This window comes from Kwoniella bestiolae, chromosome 1, assembly GCF_000512585.2.
Source record: "Kwoniella bestiolae CBS 10118 chromosome 1, complete sequence".
Classification (NCBI taxonomy): Eukaryota; Fungi; Basidiomycota; class Tremellomycetes; order Tremellales; family Cryptococcaceae; genus Kwoniella; species Kwoniella bestiolae.
The window spans coordinates 1,756,749-1,778,042 of record NC_089241.1 but is presented as its reverse complement, the minus strand read 5'-3'; the positions used below and the strand labels follow the sequence as shown (position 1 = coordinate 1,778,042).

The following is a 21,294-nucleotide window of genomic DNA, read 5'->3' as shown; positions in this document are numbered from 1 at the left end:
CCATGCTAAATGAGGAGTCACCCATCAAAGAGTGGGGTTTCACTGTTCATGATATGACTGAACCATCATGAGATATCTTTCAATCTTTACAGGCACATCAGATCTTCAGCAGCCCACACCATAATTCAATGATCAGACACTCAGTATCACCTGGGCGGCGATAGGGCATTCCCGAGACAAAGCACTCATATCATCCGCGATTCATCATCACCATCCGATCGTCATCACAGACCCTTTCTCTCGTAATATCGACCCAGGTGATTGAGAATTCAGATTTCGGAAAAGTTAGATTGGTCTCAGTCGGACAACAGCCAGACAAGTAAAGGGATATTATCTCATCGCTTGGATTCGACAACACCATCATCTGTCTATATCATACATGTGATTAGAATTGTCTATATCACTCAATCCATCCGCCTCCTTTCATTCCAATCGAATCAATCAATCGCATCTCATCGAACTTATACCGTTCTGTATCGTCCATTCCTTTTCTCAACCAGCATCAAAGCCAAGCTCAGCTAAAAGCCTCAATACCAATATGATATCCTCAACCTCCATACCTCGCTCAGCATCCCCTCTCAGACCCAATGATATCTCTGCAACCCATCTCTCCTCCAAATCAGAAGCCAGGAACACGGCTCTATCAGCATTAGAAGGTCTAGGAGTGGAAGCAGGTATGATCAAAGAGCTAGAGGATCAGAGGCGTAGTCCACCTGAGCAGGTCAGAGATCCCGAGGGTGTCTTGCTAAAAGTACGTTCCTTCTCATCTAGGCGTCGAGGTGCAGGGTGAACTAACGGTTATGCATGGATTTGTATCTAACATGGTATCAAGCTAATACCTCCATCTATACTATCGATCGAAAAGTTCATCGAACATCTTACATCCCCCTCCCATCAAGACTCTGAACCACATCTCACAGCCATAGGATATGAGCTCGAAGCTCTCCTCTCAATATACGGGGGCTCCGCGTTAAAACTCTCATTCGCATCTCGTCCATCGTCCATCATCTCCTCTTCGTCCATCCCCACGGATCTACCGTCCTCTTCGCTCTCGGCAGGACTAAGCTCGAGCTCGATGGAAAGGAAAAGAGATAGTCAGCAATATACCGACGCACTATGGGATCACGAGATTGGGTTCACACCTGGCGAGAGAATACGGTATGAGATTACATTACCGATATATGAAGAAGGTGAGGAATTGGATGGTATCGATTCGTCAAATTTACCTGAACATCCACCAAGTATGAGGATACTGGTCAGTTTACCGCCTACGTACCCGAATTCGAGTCCGCCGCAATTACAGTTGCTGGGGAGGTATCTGGGTAGTTTTGGGATTGATAGCGGTCTATGTGAGTTGTCTCAATCGTTCTTTATAAATACAAAATAGCCGTCTTCAAGATCGATTGGGGAGATCTACGATAATAACCGAGCATCAAATTCCACCCTTTCCTTCACTATGACCAATCTCCCTATCCGAGATGTACAATATTGTCTGACTATTTGCTGATATCTTATTCCCTTTCCCAGTCGGCGACATCACACGCACCTACATCTCCTCGACCGGCGTCCCCTTCGTCCCAGGCGACGTATGCGTATTCGACGGTCTCACCCACGTCCAATCCGTAGTGCGAGAATGGTACATCTCGCACCTATCGTCCTTACAGCAGGGCGAGTCAGCCAGAGAATCCGAGCGAAAGCAGAACCAGCGTCAGGCAGCAGAAGAACATCACCTGATAAGAGGAATGTCAACATTAGATATCTACCCTCAGGAAGGGCAACATGACTTTCCAGGGATAGATGGAGGAGATCTACCTGGATCATCATCCATGTCTAGGCCCAGTACCCTCCGATCGACATTCTCATACTCCTCTTCACCGAACGATTTGCAGCAGGATATAATAGACATAAGTCAGTTGAAGATCCACTCGTCAGAACCTATCGTAGATCGTAAATCTACGTTTGTGGGGCATGCTGTGCGAGTCACCAACGAAAGGGAGATACCGTTGATCATTCATGAGTTGTTGGGTGATAAGAAGATTGCCAAGGCGGCGCATCCGGCTATATTTGCTTATAGGTTGGTTAGGGAGGTTGGAGGGGCGGCGGGCAAGGTATATGAGGGGGGTGAGTGGATTTCGTCCCGAACATCTATCTTCCCTTGAGCGGAAGAGATGTACTCTCCCTCTCTCTTCCGTACATGGATCTGGATAGGAAGAGAATGACAACGCTCAATGTTGATCTGCTTTATTACCTAAGGCCTAAGGAAGGAGAGGCGATTTGAGTGAGAGAGAAATGCTAATGATACTTATAGACTACGACGACGACGGCGAAACAGCCGCTGGATCAAGATTGAAACACCTCCTAGACATACTGGAACTTGAAAATGTCCTGATAGTGGTTACGAGGTGGTTTGGCGGTATACACCTAGGACCGGATAGGTTCAAACATATCAATCAGGCTGCGAGGGATGCATTGGAGGTAGGAGGGTTCCTGGGTGATAGGCGGGAGAAAGATGAGGAGAAGAGCGCGGCGAAGAGGAGAGGTGGGGGGAGGAAGTAGTTTGCATAGCACTGGGGTGGATGTACTGTCTTCTGATACAAATGACTTCGGGCTTAGGAAATGGGAGTTGAATATATCATTTGTTATCGTCTTGAATAGCAGGGTACGAAACGGTATGATGGACATATATCTTGGTTAATCAGTTTACGCATGATGATTATCAGCTCATATAATGCATAATGTCATCTTCACACACAATACAGTACAAATGGTAAATTAACTTCATGAGCTCTTCAATGATATCGCATGCACATAACTCACGCATCACTCGGATATAGTATACAACACCATCTTTCCCTACTCCAACTCATCTACCTATCTTCACTCTAAGCTGCTACATGAATTCAATCAACCCACCAATAACCTACTTCCGCCTCGCCTTCCCTCTAACCGCCCTCCCTCTCCAAGCCCCCCTCCCCCTCCCTCGTCCCCTCCCCCTAAATCCCCACCCCGCCCTCTTCACAGGAGCAGTCTTACTCTGCCTAAGAGGTACATCCTCCTCACTCTCCTCCTCACTAAGTATAACCCCAATCGCATCCTCCCGAGCTTTCTCCTTAGCCTTCAACTTATCCACCCCACGTCTCCAATGATTTTTGAAGAATTCTTGCCATCTAGGTTCGAGGTCCGATACAAGGGGGATATCCCATTCGTTCTTCTCCTTTAATTCCAGCCTATCCAAGATTGATATACCTGCCCCTGCTAATCCTATACCATTGTACGTTCGATCGTAGTTCTCTTTATCATCGTGCTCTTCATCAGGAGGGAATAGGTCGGTGGCCAAAGAATTGTGTTTCCCCTTTTCCTTTTCGGGTGATCTAGATTTTGATTTTGATTTCTTCCTGGTGGTACTGGTGGTGGTAGGGTAGTCTAGGTCGATCTGGTCGAATGGGAAATCACCAAACTCATCGAACTCGTAATCTTCCTCGTCACCATCTGCATCTCGATCAAGGGTCGGATCATAATCGTCGTATCCTTCTCGATCAAGTTCTTCCTGCTCCCCCTCATCATCCCGGAACAGATCATCCAAGCTTACTTCCGGTCTCTCATCAAGCCCTAACCCCTCCTTCGAGTACAATACCTCCCTCCCCTTTCCCTTGTCCCTCATTCTCTTCTGTACCGCCAAAGGTTCTTCCTCCTCATCATCATCCGATTGAATCGCCCTAGTCTTCCCTTTCTTACTTGGTGAACCAGTATTACCTCGTTGGGATATGACGAGTGTATGATCATTTCGATTATCGTCTTCTTGATCGGAATCATCCGAAAGGATTACAAGCGATCTCTTCTTGTCTCTTGATGATAGGGGAGAAGGAGTCCAGTGCACAGGTGAGGAGGTAGAGAAGTTCGGCTCTGGGTGCTTGGAGTGTGAGTGGGGAGTTTGGGGGTACGGACCAGAGGGGATATCGGAGTTGAGGGAGGGGAGGGAGAAGGCTGGGGTACGGAGCGGAGGAGATGATGGGCCGGCTGCGATGGGACTTCAATCAGCACAACAACTCAAAGGATATTTCATAGCTGGGTAGACTTGAGACGGTGCTAACAATGCTGTGACGGTGATGCTGCTGTACCCACCTATCGGAGAACGAATCGCCACTTCTACTTCCTGCTCGTTTTCCTTCTCATCCTCAACATCTTGTATGAGATCAAGTGGCATATCCCCATGATCGCTCTCGTCAAGCTCGTCTATCTCATCTTCTTCCTCCGATATATCCCTCTGATCATTCTCTTCTTGGATAGGCTGTGAAGACGATCGACCTTCCTTCCTAGATTTGAAATGCGGTACCTCCCTCTCCCACTGACTGAACCCTATACTCTCCAACCCCGCGAATTCATCCTCCTCTTCCTCTACATCCTCTCCATGAGTGATCATGCCGTTTAAGTGGAGTTCAACCTCATTCGAGCTGGTGGGTCTCTTGATAGGCGAAGAGTCGTTGGGGGAAGTCTGACTGGATATGGGTAAATGGGATGATCGGACGGGAGGGGATTTGTTGGGATCGCGGGTGGTAATGTATATATGGGCTGTTGAGAGGGATATAGGTGTGGGTGGTTCAGATGCTGGCGTTGGTGTGAATAATTTCCTCGTCATGATCGATGATTGATCAAGCTGACGAGATGTGAGAGGAAGAAAAGAACAAGTTGAACATGACGAAGTTGAATCAACCTTGAGCTTGGATTTGGAACATTGACGCGTTTGATTTCTCATGTTCTTGGGTTCAAGTCACGTGACATGACCGAATGAACGATGGCACGGTGGTCTGAGCGGTGTCTCGTCCTCTCTCCTCTTTCCTCTTTCTTCTCCTCTTCTCACCCTTGTCAACCTTTCTCATATTCATCATGCTCAATACCTTCCCAATGGTCCTCCGCTCCAGATCATCTCGAGATGTTGTCTCGTTGTTATCATGGAAGGAATCGGAATGGCCAGTATGAAACCAGGTGTAATCCAAAGGTAGGGATACGCCTTGACCCACTCACGTATTCCGTCGTCAAGTTTCATCGTTATTGATTGTTCACACCCCGACAATTGCGGTTGCAGAGGCGTATCTTGGCAAGGATGTTCTCCCTCCCTACAAATTCATAAGTATATTTCAAGGACAGGTAAAATTATATACGTATACTCCCGTGCATTTATCTGCCTCTCAATCATTGTGTCTATCGTGTGCTCGACTAACGAGATTCTTCATCATTCCAACTAACCATCAAGAACGTACTGCTGGTCAGTACCACTCTACTCTCAACTGCTATTTGGACTCTACAATTCAGGCCGATACAATGCCTCTCCGACGCTCATCGAAACTATCTTTCGATTCCGGCCCGCCTGTCCCCTCTCCTCATACGCTTTCAACGCTCCCTCCGCAAGTGCTTCTTCCGCCGATCGACCAATCAGCAATGGTCCGACTTATCTCGCAAGAAATGAGAGCGAGCGAGGAAGATTACAGGGATTGATGCATACGATGAGTAATTTGGGTGAAGGGGGTGGAGGCGCGATCGCGAAAGCTGAGGGGTGGACGGAGAGGATGAAAGTTTGGATGGTCAATGAAGGTGAGCTTTACCTCAACACTTTAGCGTTTGTCTTCCTTCCCCTCATACGAGAAGATAATGTGATCGGTCAGTTAATCGTGAATGGTTGATGATCACAGGCGGCAGAAGGATCTTCTTCTTCCTTTGGATATTCCTCCATATCATGGCATTCGCCTTTGCCCTTGTTCACTATCAGTTGAAAGATAATTTTGTGACTGCCCGATCAAGTTTCAATTGGACGTTCTGTAAGTCAGCTTCACCACACAGCATGAGGCTCAAGCTGATGATTGATGACCTGTACAGCCGGTGCCAGAGGTGCAGCGCAGGTATTACACAGTAAGCTAACGTGCCACCTGTTTGGTTAGGGAAGTAGCTGACGAAACCATTTGAACAGTCGACATCATCTTCATCCTTTTTCCCGTTTGTCGGAACTTCATCTCACTTCTTCGTAGGACTCCATTGAACGATGTCATACCTTTTGATAAGAACATCACATTCCATAGTAAGTGAAGCATTCATAGACCGCTTGAGTCAAAAGCTGATACCTAGAAATAGAACAAGTAGCATGGATGATCGTACTGTTCTCTCTGATTCACACTATCGCTCACATGCGAAACTTTGTCGGTTGATTTCCTTTCGCATTTCTTAGCAGAGAGTTGACAGGATGCAGCTGACGTTGCTTGGTTACCTATAGGCTCTGTTGGCGATAGCAACGAACACGTGAGTCTCTTCATACCCAACCCAATCAAGGAGACAGTCTCAACGCAGCCTTCAGATTGTTGAGAGTGGTCTTTGAAGATGACTGATCTATCTGTAGCGGTTTCGTCGGTTTCCTCAAATTTAACTTTATCACAGGCCCAGGAGCGACAGGATGGATAATGTGGGTAGCTCTAGGCGTGATGGTGTGGTTCGCTATGGAGAAGAGAAGAAGAGCGCATTTTGAGAGGTTCTGGTATTCGCACCATGTGGGTCTAGCTGTCAGTAAGACGAGATACAGTCGTTTTGAGCTGATTGATGATTTTTTTTCAGTTGTTCATCGTGTTCTTTGTGGGATGGCAATTGCATGGAATGTTCTGTAAGCTATTGCACTAACGCCGTCTGCGGTGATTGGCTGACCGAACATGATATTTACGTAGGTATGATCCAGCCTGATAGACCTCCGTTCTGCTCTGCCGGTACGATTGGTGTATTTTGGGTGAGCTGCCTTAGTCCCAGGGATTGGGGAAATGGTATCAGCTAATGGAGGCGTAGAAATACTGGCTGCCTGGTGGACTGGTTTGGATCTCAGAACGTATTCTACGTGAAGTCAGGGGTAAGTCGGCTTACCAGTAAGCGATCTTCGCATGGTAGCTGACTCTGTTCGTACAGCTCGACACGTCACATACATCTCCAAGGTCATACAACATCCCTCGAAGGTATTAGAAGTTCAGATCAAGAAGGAGAATACTACTAGAAGAGCAGGACAATATATCTTTGTAAGTCAGCTAAGCTTCTCCAGTTCAGCCTCGAGAACAACAGCTGAATGTTACGCTTCGCACTCTACCAGATCAACTGTCCAGAGGTGAGCTGTGTCACGTGGAACTGTCTAATCCGATAGAGGCTGAGCTAACACATATTTCAGATATCATATTGGCAATACCACCCTTTCACACTTACTTCAGCTCCCGAAGAGGATTACATCTCAGTCCATATCAGATGTGTAGGGAACTGGACCAATGTAAGCTTTGTGATACGTACGGTAGATTATCAAGCTGACATCCCCTACTTCAGGCGTTCGCCAAAGCTTTGGGAGCTAATTTCGACGCTAAGACTACGAAAGAGGAGGAAGCTAATGGTGGAAAGGTCGTTACGGCACCAACTAACAAGGTCAGTTTCGAAGGCCGGTGTTCAGTATGGGGATGAACTGACGCAATACCTAAACAGGTCTTGCCTCGAGTTATGGTCGATGGGTGAGCTGGTATCTGCAGAAGACTGGATATGTCAACAGCTGATCGAGTCTGATAGACCTTTCGGATCTGCAAGTGAGGACTTCACAAAATACGAGACCATCTTACTTGTGGGCGGTACGTTAGCTGGAACGGTCCCTGTGTACCATGCTGCAGCTGACAATGATTATTCTTCCTAGCTGGTATCGGTGTGACTCCTTTTGCATCTATCTTAAAATCTATCTGGTAGGTTCAGCTTGCCCCCTGGCATTCAGACCGAGGCGAGACGCTGACGAGGGTTTTGTCAGGTACCGAATGAACAATTTCGGTAAAGAGAAGAAAACGAGATTATCAAAAGTATATTTCGTATGGGTTATCAGAGACTTTGGTTCTGCTGAATGTAAGCTTTCCTATCATGTCCGATAACATTGCGGAAAAGCTGATAGCTGGACGTTCTAGGGTTTCACAGTTTGCTTCAAGCTGTCGAAGCTGAGGATGTAGAAGGGAGGATCGAGATCCATATTTACCTCACAGCCAAGATTGAGTAAGTCGCACAACGAATAGAGCGCTCTGCATTCGTATCAGCTAGTCGATGATCAGCATTGGTGGCACAGCTGATACTTGAGGGTCTTTAGTGAGGACAAGATGCAAAACCTCCTGATTCAAGATGTAGGAGCAGACAAAGATACTATCACCAACCTTCGTGCTCCGACCCACTTCGGTAGACCCATTGTAAGTCAAATGAGCTATCATCTGAGGGGTGGCTCTCTATAGGCTGATGTTCTAGAATCGAATAGTGGGACAAGGTATTCGAGTCCATCGCGGATAAACACCCCGATACGGATTGCGGAGTGTTCTTCTGCGGTCCGCCTGTGTTATCGAGGACATTACATCAGATGAGTAATAAGTATACTTCGCCTATGGGGTGTAGGTTCTTCTTCGGCAAGGAGGTGAGCTGGCTTTCAAGATGTCTGCGAGCTGTCTTAATAAAGCTGATCTAACGATTTATCAGAACTTCTAAATGGGGATGTCTTCGCTTGACCTTCGTCTTGAGAGTCGTATCAAGTAGATCAGGAAGCGAAGCAACTTCGATCAGTGTGGAATTATTTCTCTTCGGTTTGGACAGATGTCAGGTCGTAGATCACACACACTCGTTATGCAATACTGTCGTTTTGCTCATACCATTTGTACTGGTGCCTCTCTCTGATCTGTACAATACATCTTAGCAGCCTGTAAAGGTCTCTGCCACCTTGTTGCCACGTGTTGACGATCAACGCGTCCGAGCTTAACTTGCTCAGTTGAGCTTTGACCTCTTCCCTCCACGCAACCATTTTCAGTACAACTCCCACTTCCTTTATCATCCCCTTCCGCTTCCACATCTATACCACTACCCATTCATATACCAACAAACCTCGCAAAATGTCGCTCGCACCTCGTAAGCGAAGGACAGAGCGACAAGACTCGCCTTCCGGCTTACCTCAAACAGTCAGGACCTACAGCGGGCTGGAGGAAGAGAAGGTGGGTTATCATCCAATCCACGCTCTGTGACTGTAGAGCCATACTGACAACATATCCCTTTGTCCTGCCCCTCTCTCCAATACATCATCTATGCAAATATAATTGACTTGGTCCACCACCCACAGAGACGTTCCCCCCGTCCACCCCCACCCGACTCCTCCCTCCGCTCCGAATACTTCTTCTCCTGGTCGACCGGTCTCATCCTAACAATCCTAGCATTCATCATCCGTTTCTGGCGTATAGGCCACCCCTCTCAGGTTGTATTTGACGAAGTGCATTTCGGATCATTCGCCTCGCACTATATTAGACGGGAATACTATTTCGATGTACACCCTCCGCTTGCCAAGATGTTGAATGGGCTGGCGGCTTGGGTGGTGGGGTTTAATGGGGATTTTGGGTTTGAGCAGATTGGGGATGATTATATTAGTCATAATGTGAGTTCGCCGCTTTTCAGTGTGTGGGGAATAGAAGGCGAGGACGTGATGCGAGGCTTGGTCTTGGGCAAAACGGTCTGTGATAGACTGGAAATAGCTCTACAGAGTAGATGAAGTTCAAGACATAGGAGGGGAGCAACCTATCGTTGATGGAACGATAGCTGATTTATGAGTCTTGCACAGGTCCCTTACGTCGGAATGAGAAGTTTCTGCGCTATCATGGGATCTATCACCGTTCCTATAGTCTTTGGGATCATGAGAGAATCAGGTTATCCCGTTGGAATTGCCTTGCTTTCAGCTGCTCTGGTAGCGTTCGGTAAGTACACCTAATCATACGTCAATATCTCAACATCTCTGCGTGTTGTCAGATTATCTGCTAATCCTGTGCCTGTTAAGACAACGGTCACATCACCCAAACCCGACTTATCCTCCTTGACGCTGCTCTTGTCCTATTCATGGCCCTCTCCTTATTCTCCTATGTCAAATTCCATCAATACCGATACCAAGAGTTCACCAACTGGTGGTGGTTCTGGTTACTGTCTACTGGAGGATGGCTGGCATGTACGTTGGGATGTAAGATGGTTGGACTGTTCACGTTCTTGTCTATTGGCGCTGCTGTGATTTGGGATCTTTGGGAGATACTGGACATCAAGAAGGGTCATTCTATGGTGAGTTGGCCAACCCATGTGTATGTCAGGATCTCAGCTGACCTCCTGATTTGTGCAGGCCTACGTATGGAAGCACTTCTTCTACCGTGCTGTCGGTCTGATTATGGTGCCATTCATTATCTACCTATCTTTCTTCTGGATCCACTTCAAAGTGCTCAAATACTCTGGTCCTGGCGATTCTTTCATGAGTCCTGCTTTCCAAGAGACTTTGGCTGGTAACGAACTATTACTCAATGCTCAAGGTGAGATATGCTCTATGCGATGACTATTTACCGTTTAACCTGATCTCATTGGTTTGTTTCATAGAAATCCGGTACTTCGATACCGTCACAATCAAGCACAAAGACACCAAGCAGTTCCTCCATTCTCACGCCGATCACTACCCCCTGCGATACGAGGATGGTCGAATCTCATCTCAAGGTCAACAAGTCACATGTTACCCTCACAACGATACCAACAATAACTGGCAGATCCTCCCCACGAAAGAAATCCCAGAATCTGGTCGAGGAAGAGTAGTAAGGCACAACGATGTGATCCAACTCAAACACGTTGTGACTGATACTATCCTCCTAACTCATGATGTTGCTTCTCCACTCATGCCTACCAATCAAGAATTCACCACGGTCGCAGAAGATGATGAAGCTCGAAGGAACGATACGATGTTCAAGGTAGTCATCACCGATGCTCATGAGGGAGAACCTTGGAGATCCTTATCGGGCCATTTCAAATTAGTCCATATACCTACCAAAGTGGTCTTATGGACCCATCCAACTGCATTACCAGATTGGGCGTACGGTCAACAAGAAGTCAACGGAAATAAAAACCAACAAGACCGAACTACGTCGTGGTTTGTCGAAGATATCATAGCCGACGGTACAGGAAATGACTTCAAGAACCGTACCGCTCATGTCGAACCTAAGAAAACCAAGAAGGTAGCATTCATCAAGAAATTCTTCGAATTGCAGATCCTGATGTTACAGCATAATGCGGGATTGACCTCTTCCCACCCCTACGCTTCGACTCCTGTTGAATGGCCTTTCTGCCTTTCGGGGATCAGTTTCTGGACAGACTCTGAGACGAACCAGCAGATTTACATGATTGGTAATTTGTTGGGGTGGTGGACTTGCGCTATATCCTTGTCGGTGTTTATTGGAATTGTCACGGCCGATATGCTGGCTAGGAGACGAGGTTTGGATCCTATTGAGGATGGTGAGTCAAACATTGTCCCAAATATTATGTTTCGCCTCAACGTAGTGTGCACACATGATGTACTGACTGGATCCGATATTTCACCTAGGCATTCGAAATCGACTATACCGAAACACAGGATTCTTCCTCGGCGCATGGGCATTCCACTACTTCCCCTTCTACCTGATGCAACGACAAAGGTTCTTACACCACTACCTCCCTGCTCACCTCGCCTCGGCATTGGTAGCGGGATCGGTCTTGAACTTTATCCTAGTGGAAGTGGTAAATTACCCTATCAGTTATCCGGGATCTAAAACTCGGTTGAGACCTGCTGTCAGAGCTAGGCTTGGTAAGACCGGCTGGGGGGTCGTGGTGGGATTGTTGGCGGTGGTGGTAGGGATGTATCTTTGGTTGGCGCCGCTTACTTATGCTCTGACGTGAGTTGTTCGGGTCTTGTAAGATTTTCGTTCAATCCTGTCCCTATGAGGATGAACATGTCGCGGCGATATGGCGTATGTGATGAGGAGAACAACGCTGATTATATGTTGTCTTACAGGTTGACCGGCGAACAAGTCAACAGAAGGAAATTATTGAGTAGCTGGACACTCCATTTCGAAGCTAAGAGGAATCATGCGGATTAAGTTAGGTGGTGGACTGATTTCAGAGCTGAAGGGATGAAGCAATGATGTTGGATCGTGAATTGAGTAAGGATGACAAGGGGTGAAGTGGACAATGAGATGTCGATTACATTACATGCTATGGAGAGAAGAACGAGATATGCATAACAAATCTTGCTACTTCGTTGGTACTCGAGCTGTGCCATTCGTTTGACTGATGCCTGCAGTACATTACGATATTGCTGAAATCTGCCGATGCTATGTGTGCATGATAATATGATATACCCTTTGATATGTTACAACAATCCCAATGATGCCCGAACCCTTCCGAGTGATATGATACGATAAATGATATCTAATAAAGTCTAATGTGTATACTACATCTGAAAACAAAAACCAATCTATACAAAGATACACTTGCCCCGAGTAACTACCAAGCATCCACGCGGGACCTCTGAGATTCCAACCACTCCCTATGTCGTCTTTTGCCCAACTCCTCCAACGAGAGATCTTCTGACCCTTGGAAATCCGTTATTCCAGGTATGACCAGTGTAGAATTCGACCGATTATTCAATCTCGGTTTCGACATGTTCGGCGATTGTACCACTATATTATCTTGCTCCTCGTTCTCCTCCGTTCGGACCAGGTCAGGTAACGCATCGATCTCTTCCTCCATTATTGGGAGAGGCGGTGTGCGTTCGTTACTGCTTGTTCTCGATTCACCAAAGAAATCCGCCAGAGCTGATCGGGTAGCTGCTCCACTGTTGTTGTTGGTGGTGTTGCCGCCTCGAGGTATGGAAGCTGCTAACAAGAGTTCTTGGTCGTCCGGTTCGGCGTAGGGATCAAAATCTATGGGGAGGTCGTATGAGAGATCTGTAGGTCTGGGTTGGGCATCTCCCCTATAATCATATACATATCAGTGCTTGGTCTGCGTTTTTGTGTTGATGGGAAATGCGAGGTAAACTAACCAGATAGCCTCTTCGAGATCGTTCAGTAACCTCGCCATACCCCCTCCTTCACCCTTGACTCCCAGGACATTATCGGAAGATACCGCCCCATACACCCCATCTCGCATTGCGGCTCCAAAGGCCCATCCCACACCTTTATATATCCCCACCACCTCGTCCACATCCCTTATCGCGAAGGTCACCTCATCTCCCCAGAACTTGACATCCCTGATGGTAGGCGGTACATTCACATGTCCGGTTTTCTTGCCTTCTTGAACAGCAGTGATCATGGGTGATTTCCAAGTCATCTGCTGAGATAGTTGCTGCTCAGCAGTCTGTTGAGCGATCGTCATCCTCCTCACTGAAGGCGGGATGGGCGATTCGTCCACTCCGATGATCCATGGACAAGGTCGGTTGGGATAGGTGATACACCAGACAGCATCTAGATAATGACCCAGGGCCTGGATCAACTCCAATACAATCGGTCTGACCCGCCTTGAACCCAATCTCTGTGCGATATCTGAAAATGGATTTGGTAATTCTGATATTCGAGGTTGCGTCGACATCCTCCTGTTCTGTAATCCTCCATTGGGATGTTTCATCCTCTCATTCCGTTCCAAGACTTCCTCGTCGATCGCTAATTCCACATCTCTTAACGCCATGACAGACTCGGTATTGTACACTTCATTGTACTCTCGATCTCCTGAGGCTGAGCCGGATCCCAACCGCGAAGATTTCGATCGAGGAGAGAATCCAGAGTACCTCCCTCCTGCTCCTCCCCCATTTGAAGAGGAGGAGGAAGAGGCCGAACCAACTGGTTCCAATGGTGATCCGGCGGGTGACGGTTGTCGAGGGGAGAAACCATTCCGAGGAGAGGACAGGGAGCTCATTCGTGGTGATGCAACAATACCGTTCGGTCCTGTGGGTATCGGCGTAGATGGACTGGCGCGACGAGATCGGATGGGTGAATGTTCATCTGGCACGTTCTGGATCGGTTGTTCCACTACCCATTTCTACGAAAAAAAGGTTCAATGATGTCAATACCGTCCTTCCTCTGTCGATACCTCTCATCAATCTGTGGAGTACTCACCCTCCATTTGGCCATGGCCATATCCTCTTTACTCCTTTCCTCCCCTGCATTGGCATTCTGCTTTGCACCCAAATGAGCCGAAGCGTCCGTGATGGGTAGAGTAGCCATCTCAATCACTTCCTTGCCCTTCCTTGAACCTGACGACGAGGGTCTCATATTGCTCTTTGTCTTACTGTTCATAGGATTTGGATTCTCGTTGGTGGGCGTGCTGGGATTGCTGCTAGTACCGTTCTTGCTGTTTATCTTGGTTTTCGAAGATCCGAAGGACGATGAGGTCGATGTTTGTGATAATTGGGGGATCTTCCAGGTTGCTAAAGAATTTCTGCGACCGGTATTCACTGTTTGGGTTGATGAAGGGGGAGTTGGGGTGGTAGGAGATACTTCGGTAGGTAAAGAAGGTTGAGGGATGCGTAGAGGTTCTAACACTCTAGGTAATGTTGAACATGTTGGTGATACATCGGCTGTCGCTGGTTGAGGTTGAAATATCAAGGAACTGCTTGTACCGTTCTGGACAAATGGTAGGGACTGGGATTGCGATTGGGACGAGGCCGAATCAGGTTGTTGTTGGGATGTTATAGATGTGGGCTGTATTTGTCATATGTAAAAATTAGCCAAAACAATTGTACATCAAAATAGGATCAATCACTGATATGAAGTCTGAATTATGATGATCGCCAAGGAATGAGGGTTTGCACTTACATTTGTACCAGTCTCAGTACCATTGTTGCTGTTGGTGATCGAAACCATGTTAATGTGATGATTGGTATCGTTGTCTCAACTGTCCATCCAGTCCTAAATCCCTATTCAATTCGGGAATCGTAAAAACTGTAAATGCGAGTTTGGAGCAGCCGAACTCTAAATCCTCCCCTTGCTACATGCACCAATCCCCTCTAGGTCCGAGACGAGACACGCAGCGTGAGCCAACTTTGCTGTTGCTGTTGCTGATGCGGGTGCGGGTGCTGATGACGATGATTGATGTGTCGGAAAAAATCCACCAGGTGAAAAAAGGTGTGAAAAGTGAAATTAAATAGAAAACTTGGTAATTGGTGAGATACGTTCCGATGGGGTGTATTACAAACCTAAACGTAATGACCGGGGGTGGATCGAGATCCTACAGTAGTCTAATGTCCTTGTCGTTGCCGTCGGGTGATTGAAGCAAGACTCTTCTATATACTCTATATATAACTTGGTTGAGAAAAGTCAAGAGAACGATGGTGAGAGGAACGAAGGTTGTGAAAATCGATGCGGATGCAATGATAAAGGCAATATGAACGATGATGCTGATGGAAAGAAAACAACTCTAACCACATGTAAACAATCGATGAGCATTCGTCGTACTACCCGCACTTTGAAAATTTCCACCTCAACGTGTCATAGGACGTAAGCTTGTCATAATCCCTCTTGTTCTGTTTCCTCGCTTTTGGGATTGAAAGATCTCATAACGCGTGGCCGAGGAGGATTTGGTCCACATCTGTTATGTGTATATTACGCGACCGAGTAGGCAACAGCCTGGAGAGGTACGAATTCTCCAGTGAAGACGCCCCGTCCTGCCTTCCTCTTTCTCTTTCATCGTGGTGTTATGACATACCGTCGTTTCAGGTTGAGTCCTTCCCAAAATGACTGATCGGAGGAGAAGAAAAGTGGCATAGAACAGCCATTTGCCGTATACACAGTGTTATGTACTACAAGGTGTTCCGAGACACTTGACGCGTTGTTCCTTCCTTTAGCCCTTAGAATGGGAAGGAAGAGAGGTACGAGATGAAACGCCCCCAAGATCCCTTTTCCCTGTTGAGCAAACCCATGTGGGAGGATGAGTGACAAACCCGCCTTTCTTACAGAAACCAAAAAGGTACGAGTTTTGCAGATCACTTCCCTGCCCGCGGATCGCATGTCCAAAAAATTCCTTAAAGAGGTCATTCTCCTGGAGAGAAACTCGTAAAATATATAAGGGCAAACTGGAAAGCCCCACTACGAGAGATAGGTACACACCTTTGGTCGGGTCCTAACAGAAAAAAAAAGGAATCGGCAATTGATCTGCGTTTTTGCTTCATCCGGCTTTGATTTGGTGTGTCTTTCGATCGTCGTTGGTAAGGGAAGACACGAGGTAAGGTATGACTGATCGACACGCATCATACACATTACACTCGGTAGATCACTTCAGCTTGTGGCTTTCTCTACTGGAATAGGCAGATCGCTCAACCGACATATGACATGTAGCTGGACAAAGTAATTTTGATGGGTTCGATTATCGTGACTCGTGGAAGCAATTGTGATGCCGCCAATGCCGTAGAGGAAACGAGGAAACAGATCTTTCTATTTCAAGCCATACAAGGATGGCGTAGAAGGAACAACCCCAAGGGCATACTATACAGTATGCATACGAATCTCCTATCCCACTTGGCAGATCATTGACAATCCCCCATTTATTCGTATTGTTCGACCAATGTATATTCCGCATCAGGCATTCAGACAGCGATGAGTAGGGAAGAATAGTTTCATTCCGCCGTACATATCAGACCACTTCGTAGGCCCAACGAAACGGTAGTACCGATATCACAAACTACGACTCCGCCCTCATGAGACGAATCCGGTAGACCACCCTTCATCTCGTCGTACCACTTCAACCCCACCGCATCATCTCTACAAGTGAATCTTAGAGCTCTGATTATTTCTTTTGTCCCACTTTCGGTTGACCACGTAGCCCAATGTATCGGTATACTCACCTTCGCACCTAGTTCCTGGTGGAGGCTGATCGCATCGGAGGGTGAACAATGTATAGACGAAGTAAGACGCGGAGCATCAAACTTGATGATGGGGAGTAGGGATTGGAGGTATGGGAGTACTGATCCGTGGGCTATGGGGAGTAAGGCCAGGTCGGGTGAACCGTATCGGTTTCTGATCACTAGAGCAAAGCAAAGCAAGTATCAGTATACACTGTTGTTCGTCATTGCGTACTGACGAGGACAAGAGTAGTATGATAATGGAAGACTAACATTTGAAGGCGGGACATGTCGGAACACCCTTAACGGACCTGTATCCCGTATCACCCCCAAAGAAGCATTTCCACCACTCTCCACCCGGCAACTCCCATTCAATCCACCAAGTGCACCACAGCGTCTTGTTCTTGCCGAACAACTTTCGACCCGAGTTATGCTGCGCGGGACAACACACGATCTTCATCCCGCCTCGTCCACCTTCATTACCTGTGGGTGAGGGGGTCGAGATGGTGTTGCACAACGTACTGGGCGTTATAGGAGGAATATGCGACTTCGGAGAGAACGGAACCTCATCTATACCGTTATTGTTCACCTCCGGGACTGGAGATAGGGCGAGTGACTGATACTCTTTTTCAGACAAGGAGGACTGGCTCTTGGTAGGTGAGGAAGCAGACATATACACTGTTCTTTCGACTTTGAGTCCTGGTGAGCTAGCTGAGCCCTTCGATTCATGGGAAAGGGGCAGAAGATCTTCTTCCCACCAATTCATCTCTCTCACTCGACCTGACGAAACTCCAAATTTGCTCAACAGAGCCTTCAAACCCTGTGGCACATAATACTTGACATCCGAATGATACTGCTCAATAAGCTTGATAGAGGCCTTATCAAGATGATCATCTTCATATCCCCATATCAGCTTACACCTAACTTATGTTCACCCATCCGATGATGAGTAGAACTCACAATGATCATGCGAGATACAAACTACATCTACCCGCGGCAAATCCCCAACTCTACAGGGAACAGTGATTCTCCTCCGTGGTCCCAAGAAACTCACAGGTGAACATCGCTCCGAAAAGACCGGATCAAACAGTATACCTCTCCATTCTCTTGTACCGGCAGAGGTCAGGTGCGGGAGAAGAAGATATACGCTGGCGTGCCCTAGCCAAATTACCCTTGGACCTTCGTCAGGCTCTGGTGGACCAGAAGGGAATATGGGTGTTTTCCGAATGGGTATGCGCTCGTCGTTCTTCGGTGGACCGTTCAGGCGGAGTGAGAGGGATGTAAGCTTTTCGAATGCTGTTGGGGGTTTGTAAGACGCCCATGGGTTGAAGTGGCGGGGCATGATTCACGGTATACAGCCTGCAAAGATCAAGATGTCTCTGGACGGATTCGGGTCGACTACACTATTAATGTGGGATAGGAACTCGTCTCCATTCACTCAGCATATATATAGGTGGTCCTACGTCGCAGCTCGCAAGCAATGTAGTTGATTTGACCAAGGCATTACCACAAATGAGTGTCAAACACCTATTCGGGCGGAGGTGGCAAGAAGGGAAACGGATTCGACCTTCAAAGGATGGACACGATGATACTTTCGACGTTCATCAACGGTCCTTTCATGCGTCGGTTGGGTTTGGGCGGGAATTAAAAGGAGGTCTTGACGATCGTGTCATAGCTTACTGGCTATGTCCCGAGCGAGAACTGGCTATGTCCCGATCGTCTCGCTGATCAACACGGCGTATGTCATCGTGCATGATAGTGGGTCATTCGATAGATGGTCATCTGAGGGGTTCACCTGCATTTGTCTAGACTGACTGTGCGTACCTTCCCAATTGAAATTTACTGCGGTTCTCGAGGAACATGGAATCAGCTCGGATTGAGGGTTTTTTGGAATCTCTCTATGCCCATCGTGGCACTTATTGAGCTATGGTAGGGTCCAAACCAAAGGAGGGTTCTCACCATTCACCTTGGTGTATCTTGGTTGTGACGTGTTGGACCCTATCGTCAAAGGATGTGGGAAGAAGGGATCCGTCCTCTCCAATTGACTCGGACGGACCGCCAGGAAGGTATATGAGTGATGCAAGATATGAGCAAACATCCTGAAAGTCCAATCATACAACTCTTCCCCTTCCACACCCTTACAATCCTCCATCGTCACCAACGCACCCGCTCCCCTCATTATAGCTAGCTTTCCCTCATAACCCGATATGATATCCACTATCTCCGCTCTGCTAGGTGGCGGCACCCTAACTTCCCTGTCGACCAATATCAAACTTGATGAATTACTCTCCCTGGCCATAAGAATGGCATTGATCGGGCTGTTCGCAGCGGCTGTCAGGCATGTGTTTGGCAGTACCAAATCTAGGCTTTATGACGGTCAGTCCCCCTAAATTCACAGACTACATCGGGATCGCGATCATACCATACAACACGCTTGAGAGTTGAGTACTGATCCACACGTGATAGCCATCTTCCCGACTGCGCATATCCTCGCCACCGACCCTGCATTCGAATGGATCATGTCGTACCTCGCCCAGTCCAATCAAGCACAACGTCAGCTCAAGTCTTTTCGACTGATCACTGCCGATGCTAGACAGTCCAAACGGGATGATGCAAATAGATTGAGAACCTCTACCAAGAAGGTGGAAGGTTTGACTATCGCCAGGAAGGATGCGACTTTTGTGGAAGATGTGGTTGGGCAAATTTCTCCTGTCAACGGTGTGTGGTTCATTCATTACCCGCTCGTATTGACGGGGATTCATAGCTGATGTGAGCGCAGAACAAGCGATCTTCATCAATCATAAGGGTACTTACCTCTGGATCACGAGACGATCCAAAGGTTATGCGAACTCCGATCCAAACGAGAGAGATGAACACATCGAGATAACGTGAGTTGGATCCTCCAGTCCTACAGTATCTTGGATCATTGCCAATAATATCTTTCCTTCAGTGGTCTCTCAGTTCAGCCTGAAGGTATCAAGCAATTCATCCTAGACGCCCACGCGATGTTCTTCAAGAAGGCCGATAACGAGTTACTCATCTTCAACGTCTCGTAAGCGACCGCTGCATCCCTATGTCATCTATACTGACTCTCTTGATCACAAGTAGAGACTGACTGACTGTTTGTGGGTCTCTGTGCAGACCATACACAGGTAATTGGATCGACCCAATCCACAGACCATCAAGATCATGGTCATCTGTCATCCTGCCCGAATCAGACAAGGCGCCACTGCTGAGAGATGTCAAGAACTTCCTATCGGACGAAGAGAAGGCATGGTACGGTGCAAGAGGTGAGCATACACAAAATTCCGATGCGCCCCGCAAGGTACAACTCCAATTAACTCATCCAATCTGAATGTATGATCTACATTCAGGTATCCCGCACAGAAGAGGTTACTTGCTTCATGGTAGACCCGGTTCAGGAAAGACTACCCTTGGTGAGTCAGGTTGATGCTACGAGCTTTACTCGATCATAAAACCAGACGAAGCTAAATCATACTCAACTCTTCCCATTCGTAGCCACCGCAATCGCTTCTCAACTCGGTCTTGACATCTACATCGTCAACCCCGCCGCAAGGGGTATGGACGACGGTAAGCTGAACAAAGCTTTCAGGAACTGTCCTCCCCAGAACATGATCCTCATCGAAGATATGTAAGCGATCGCTCTCTGTAACGCAAGGGAAAGTACTAAGCCTCATTGCTCTTGTTCAGCGACTGTGTCATGCCACCCCGTCCCAAGCGAGTGGACAATGACGACGAAGACGATGATGATTCATTCGGGACCAACGATACTGCCGACCCAGGTAAATATGGGCTAGCAAGGTCTACAGTGACTTTGTCGGGGCTGTTGAATGCTATTGATGGGGTATCGAGCCAGGTGAGCATTGCGATTGACTCTTCCACATGAGGCGTTTTACTCATTTAGGATTTCTGTCGACATAACACTTCAGGAAGATTGCATTCTGTTCGCCACTACGTGAGTGTCCCTTCCACTGTATCAATTCGAGATCAGATTTTCTAGGTGCGACTATTGATTGATCTTCTGTGATTCATAGCAACCACCCAGATCGACTCGATTCCGCCCTATCCCGACCAGGCCGATTCGACCTCCAACTGTCCTTCAAAGACGCCACATTCGATCAAGCCAAAGCTCTCTTCAAGCATTTCTTCCCCCTCTCTGATTTCGCCAATCATCCCAACGCTACTGCCAGAGTAGTAGATGAGAAAGAATCACCAGAGGTTATCCAGTCAGAAGAAGATCTGGATGCCCTCGCTCATCAATTCGCTGAAGGCGTGTTCTTCCCTTCTCCCTCTGAGGAATCACAAAATGGAGAAGGAAAGGTCAAGGTTGAAATTGAGTTTGGCCTCTCCATGGCTGCTTTACAAGGGTTTTTGCTCACTCACAAGAAGACTCCTAGATTGGCTGCTGAAAAGTCATCGGAGTGGTCGAACAACCTGAGGCAAGAGCAAGAAGAGAGGGAGAGGAAAAAGCTGGCTAGGAGAGCGGAGAGGGAGAAGCTCAAGGAGGCTAATGGCAATCTCACTCCTGTGATCGAAAAGGATAGTGTTGGGAAATGATTTCTGATGGAGTCATCTTCCCGTTCATCCTGACAGAAGTT

General features: G+C 47.5%; 7 protein-coding genes across 7 annotated transcripts; 4 read left to right on the top strand and 3 right to left on the bottom strand.

Annotated features, from left to right (window-relative positions):
• Window positions 1-538: 538 nt before the first annotated feature.
• Window positions 539-2,556, top strand: I302_100675 (uncharacterized protein; the record flags this gene model as incomplete). The annotated part of the gene is made up of 4 exons (XM_065869125.1): window positions 539-751; window positions 833-1,349; window positions 1,528-2,121; window positions 2,309-2,556. The coding sequence occupies 4 exons, from the start codon at window positions 539-541 to the stop codon at window positions 2,554-2,556; spliced, it is 1,572 nt and encodes a 523-aa protein (XP_065725197.1).
• Window positions 2,557-2,920: 364 nt separating this feature from the next.
• On the bottom strand, window positions 2,921-4,636 carry I302_100674 (uncharacterized protein; the record flags this gene model as incomplete). Its single annotated transcript, XM_019190688.1, has 2 exons — window positions 2,921-4,017; window positions 4,123-4,636. The coding sequence occupies 2 exons, from the start codon at window positions 4,634-4,636 to the stop codon at window positions 2,921-2,923; spliced, it is 1,611 nt and encodes a 536-aa protein (XP_019047436.1).
• A 683-nt stretch (window positions 4,637-5,319) lies between these two features.
• I302_100673 (uncharacterized protein) lies at window positions 5,320-8,514 on the top strand (the record flags this gene model as incomplete). The annotated part of the gene is made up of 23 exons (XM_019190687.2): window positions 5,320-5,406; window positions 5,487-5,589; window positions 5,688-5,813; window positions 5,872-5,904; window positions 5,963-6,070; window positions 6,124-6,188; window positions 6,263-6,288; window positions 6,386-6,533; window positions 6,598-6,643; window positions 6,705-6,763; window positions 6,820-6,880; window positions 6,937-7,043; window positions 7,115-7,129; window positions 7,190-7,285; window positions 7,339-7,434; window positions 7,492-7,517; window positions 7,573-7,631; window positions 7,694-7,739; window positions 7,802-7,893; window positions 7,953-8,037; window positions 8,129-8,225; window positions 8,291-8,443; window positions 8,506-8,514. 23 exons carry the CDS (start codon window positions 5,320-5,322, stop codon window positions 8,512-8,514), a joined length of 1,743 nt encoding a protein of 580 aa, XP_019047435.2.
• A 398-nt stretch (window positions 8,515-8,912) lies between these two features.
• Window positions 8,913-11,942, top strand: I302_100672 (uncharacterized protein; the record flags this gene model as incomplete). Its single annotated transcript, XM_019190686.1, has 8 exons — window positions 8,913-9,011; window positions 9,137-9,445; window positions 9,629-9,761; window positions 9,842-10,113; window positions 10,172-10,355; window positions 10,420-11,322; window positions 11,411-11,738; window positions 11,858-11,942. 8 exons carry the CDS (start codon window positions 8,913-8,915, stop codon window positions 11,940-11,942), a joined length of 2,313 nt encoding a protein of 770 aa, XP_019047434.1.
• A 406-nt stretch (window positions 11,943-12,348) lies between these two features.
• Window positions 12,349-14,702, bottom strand: I302_100671 (uncharacterized protein; the record flags this gene model as incomplete). The annotated part of the gene is made up of 4 exons (XM_019190685.1): window positions 12,349-12,817; window positions 12,887-13,878; window positions 13,956-14,540; window positions 14,655-14,702. The coding sequence occupies 4 exons, from the start codon at window positions 14,700-14,702 to the stop codon at window positions 12,349-12,351; spliced, it is 2,094 nt and encodes a 697-aa protein (XP_019047433.1).
• Window positions 14,703-16,450: 1,748 nt separating this feature from the next.
• Window positions 16,451-18,017, bottom strand: I302_100670 (uncharacterized protein; the record flags this gene model as incomplete). Its single annotated transcript, XM_065869124.1, has 3 exons — window positions 16,451-16,857; window positions 16,949-17,569; window positions 17,636-18,017. The coding sequence occupies 3 exons, from the start codon at window positions 18,015-18,017 to the stop codon at window positions 16,451-16,453; spliced, it is 1,410 nt and encodes a 469-aa protein (XP_065725196.1).
• Window positions 18,018-18,882: 865 nt separating this feature from the next.
• I302_100669 (uncharacterized protein) lies at window positions 18,883-21,253 on the top strand (the record flags this gene model as incomplete). Its single annotated transcript, XM_019190683.1, has 10 exons — window positions 18,883-19,051; window positions 19,142-19,393; window positions 19,455-19,563; window positions 19,626-19,727; window positions 19,817-19,965; window positions 20,050-20,112; window positions 20,195-20,327; window positions 20,387-20,552; window positions 20,626-20,651; window positions 20,731-21,253. 10 exons carry the CDS (start codon window positions 18,883-18,885, stop codon window positions 21,251-21,253), a joined length of 1,692 nt encoding a protein of 563 aa, XP_019047431.1.
• Window positions 21,254-21,294: the final 41 nt, after the last annotated feature.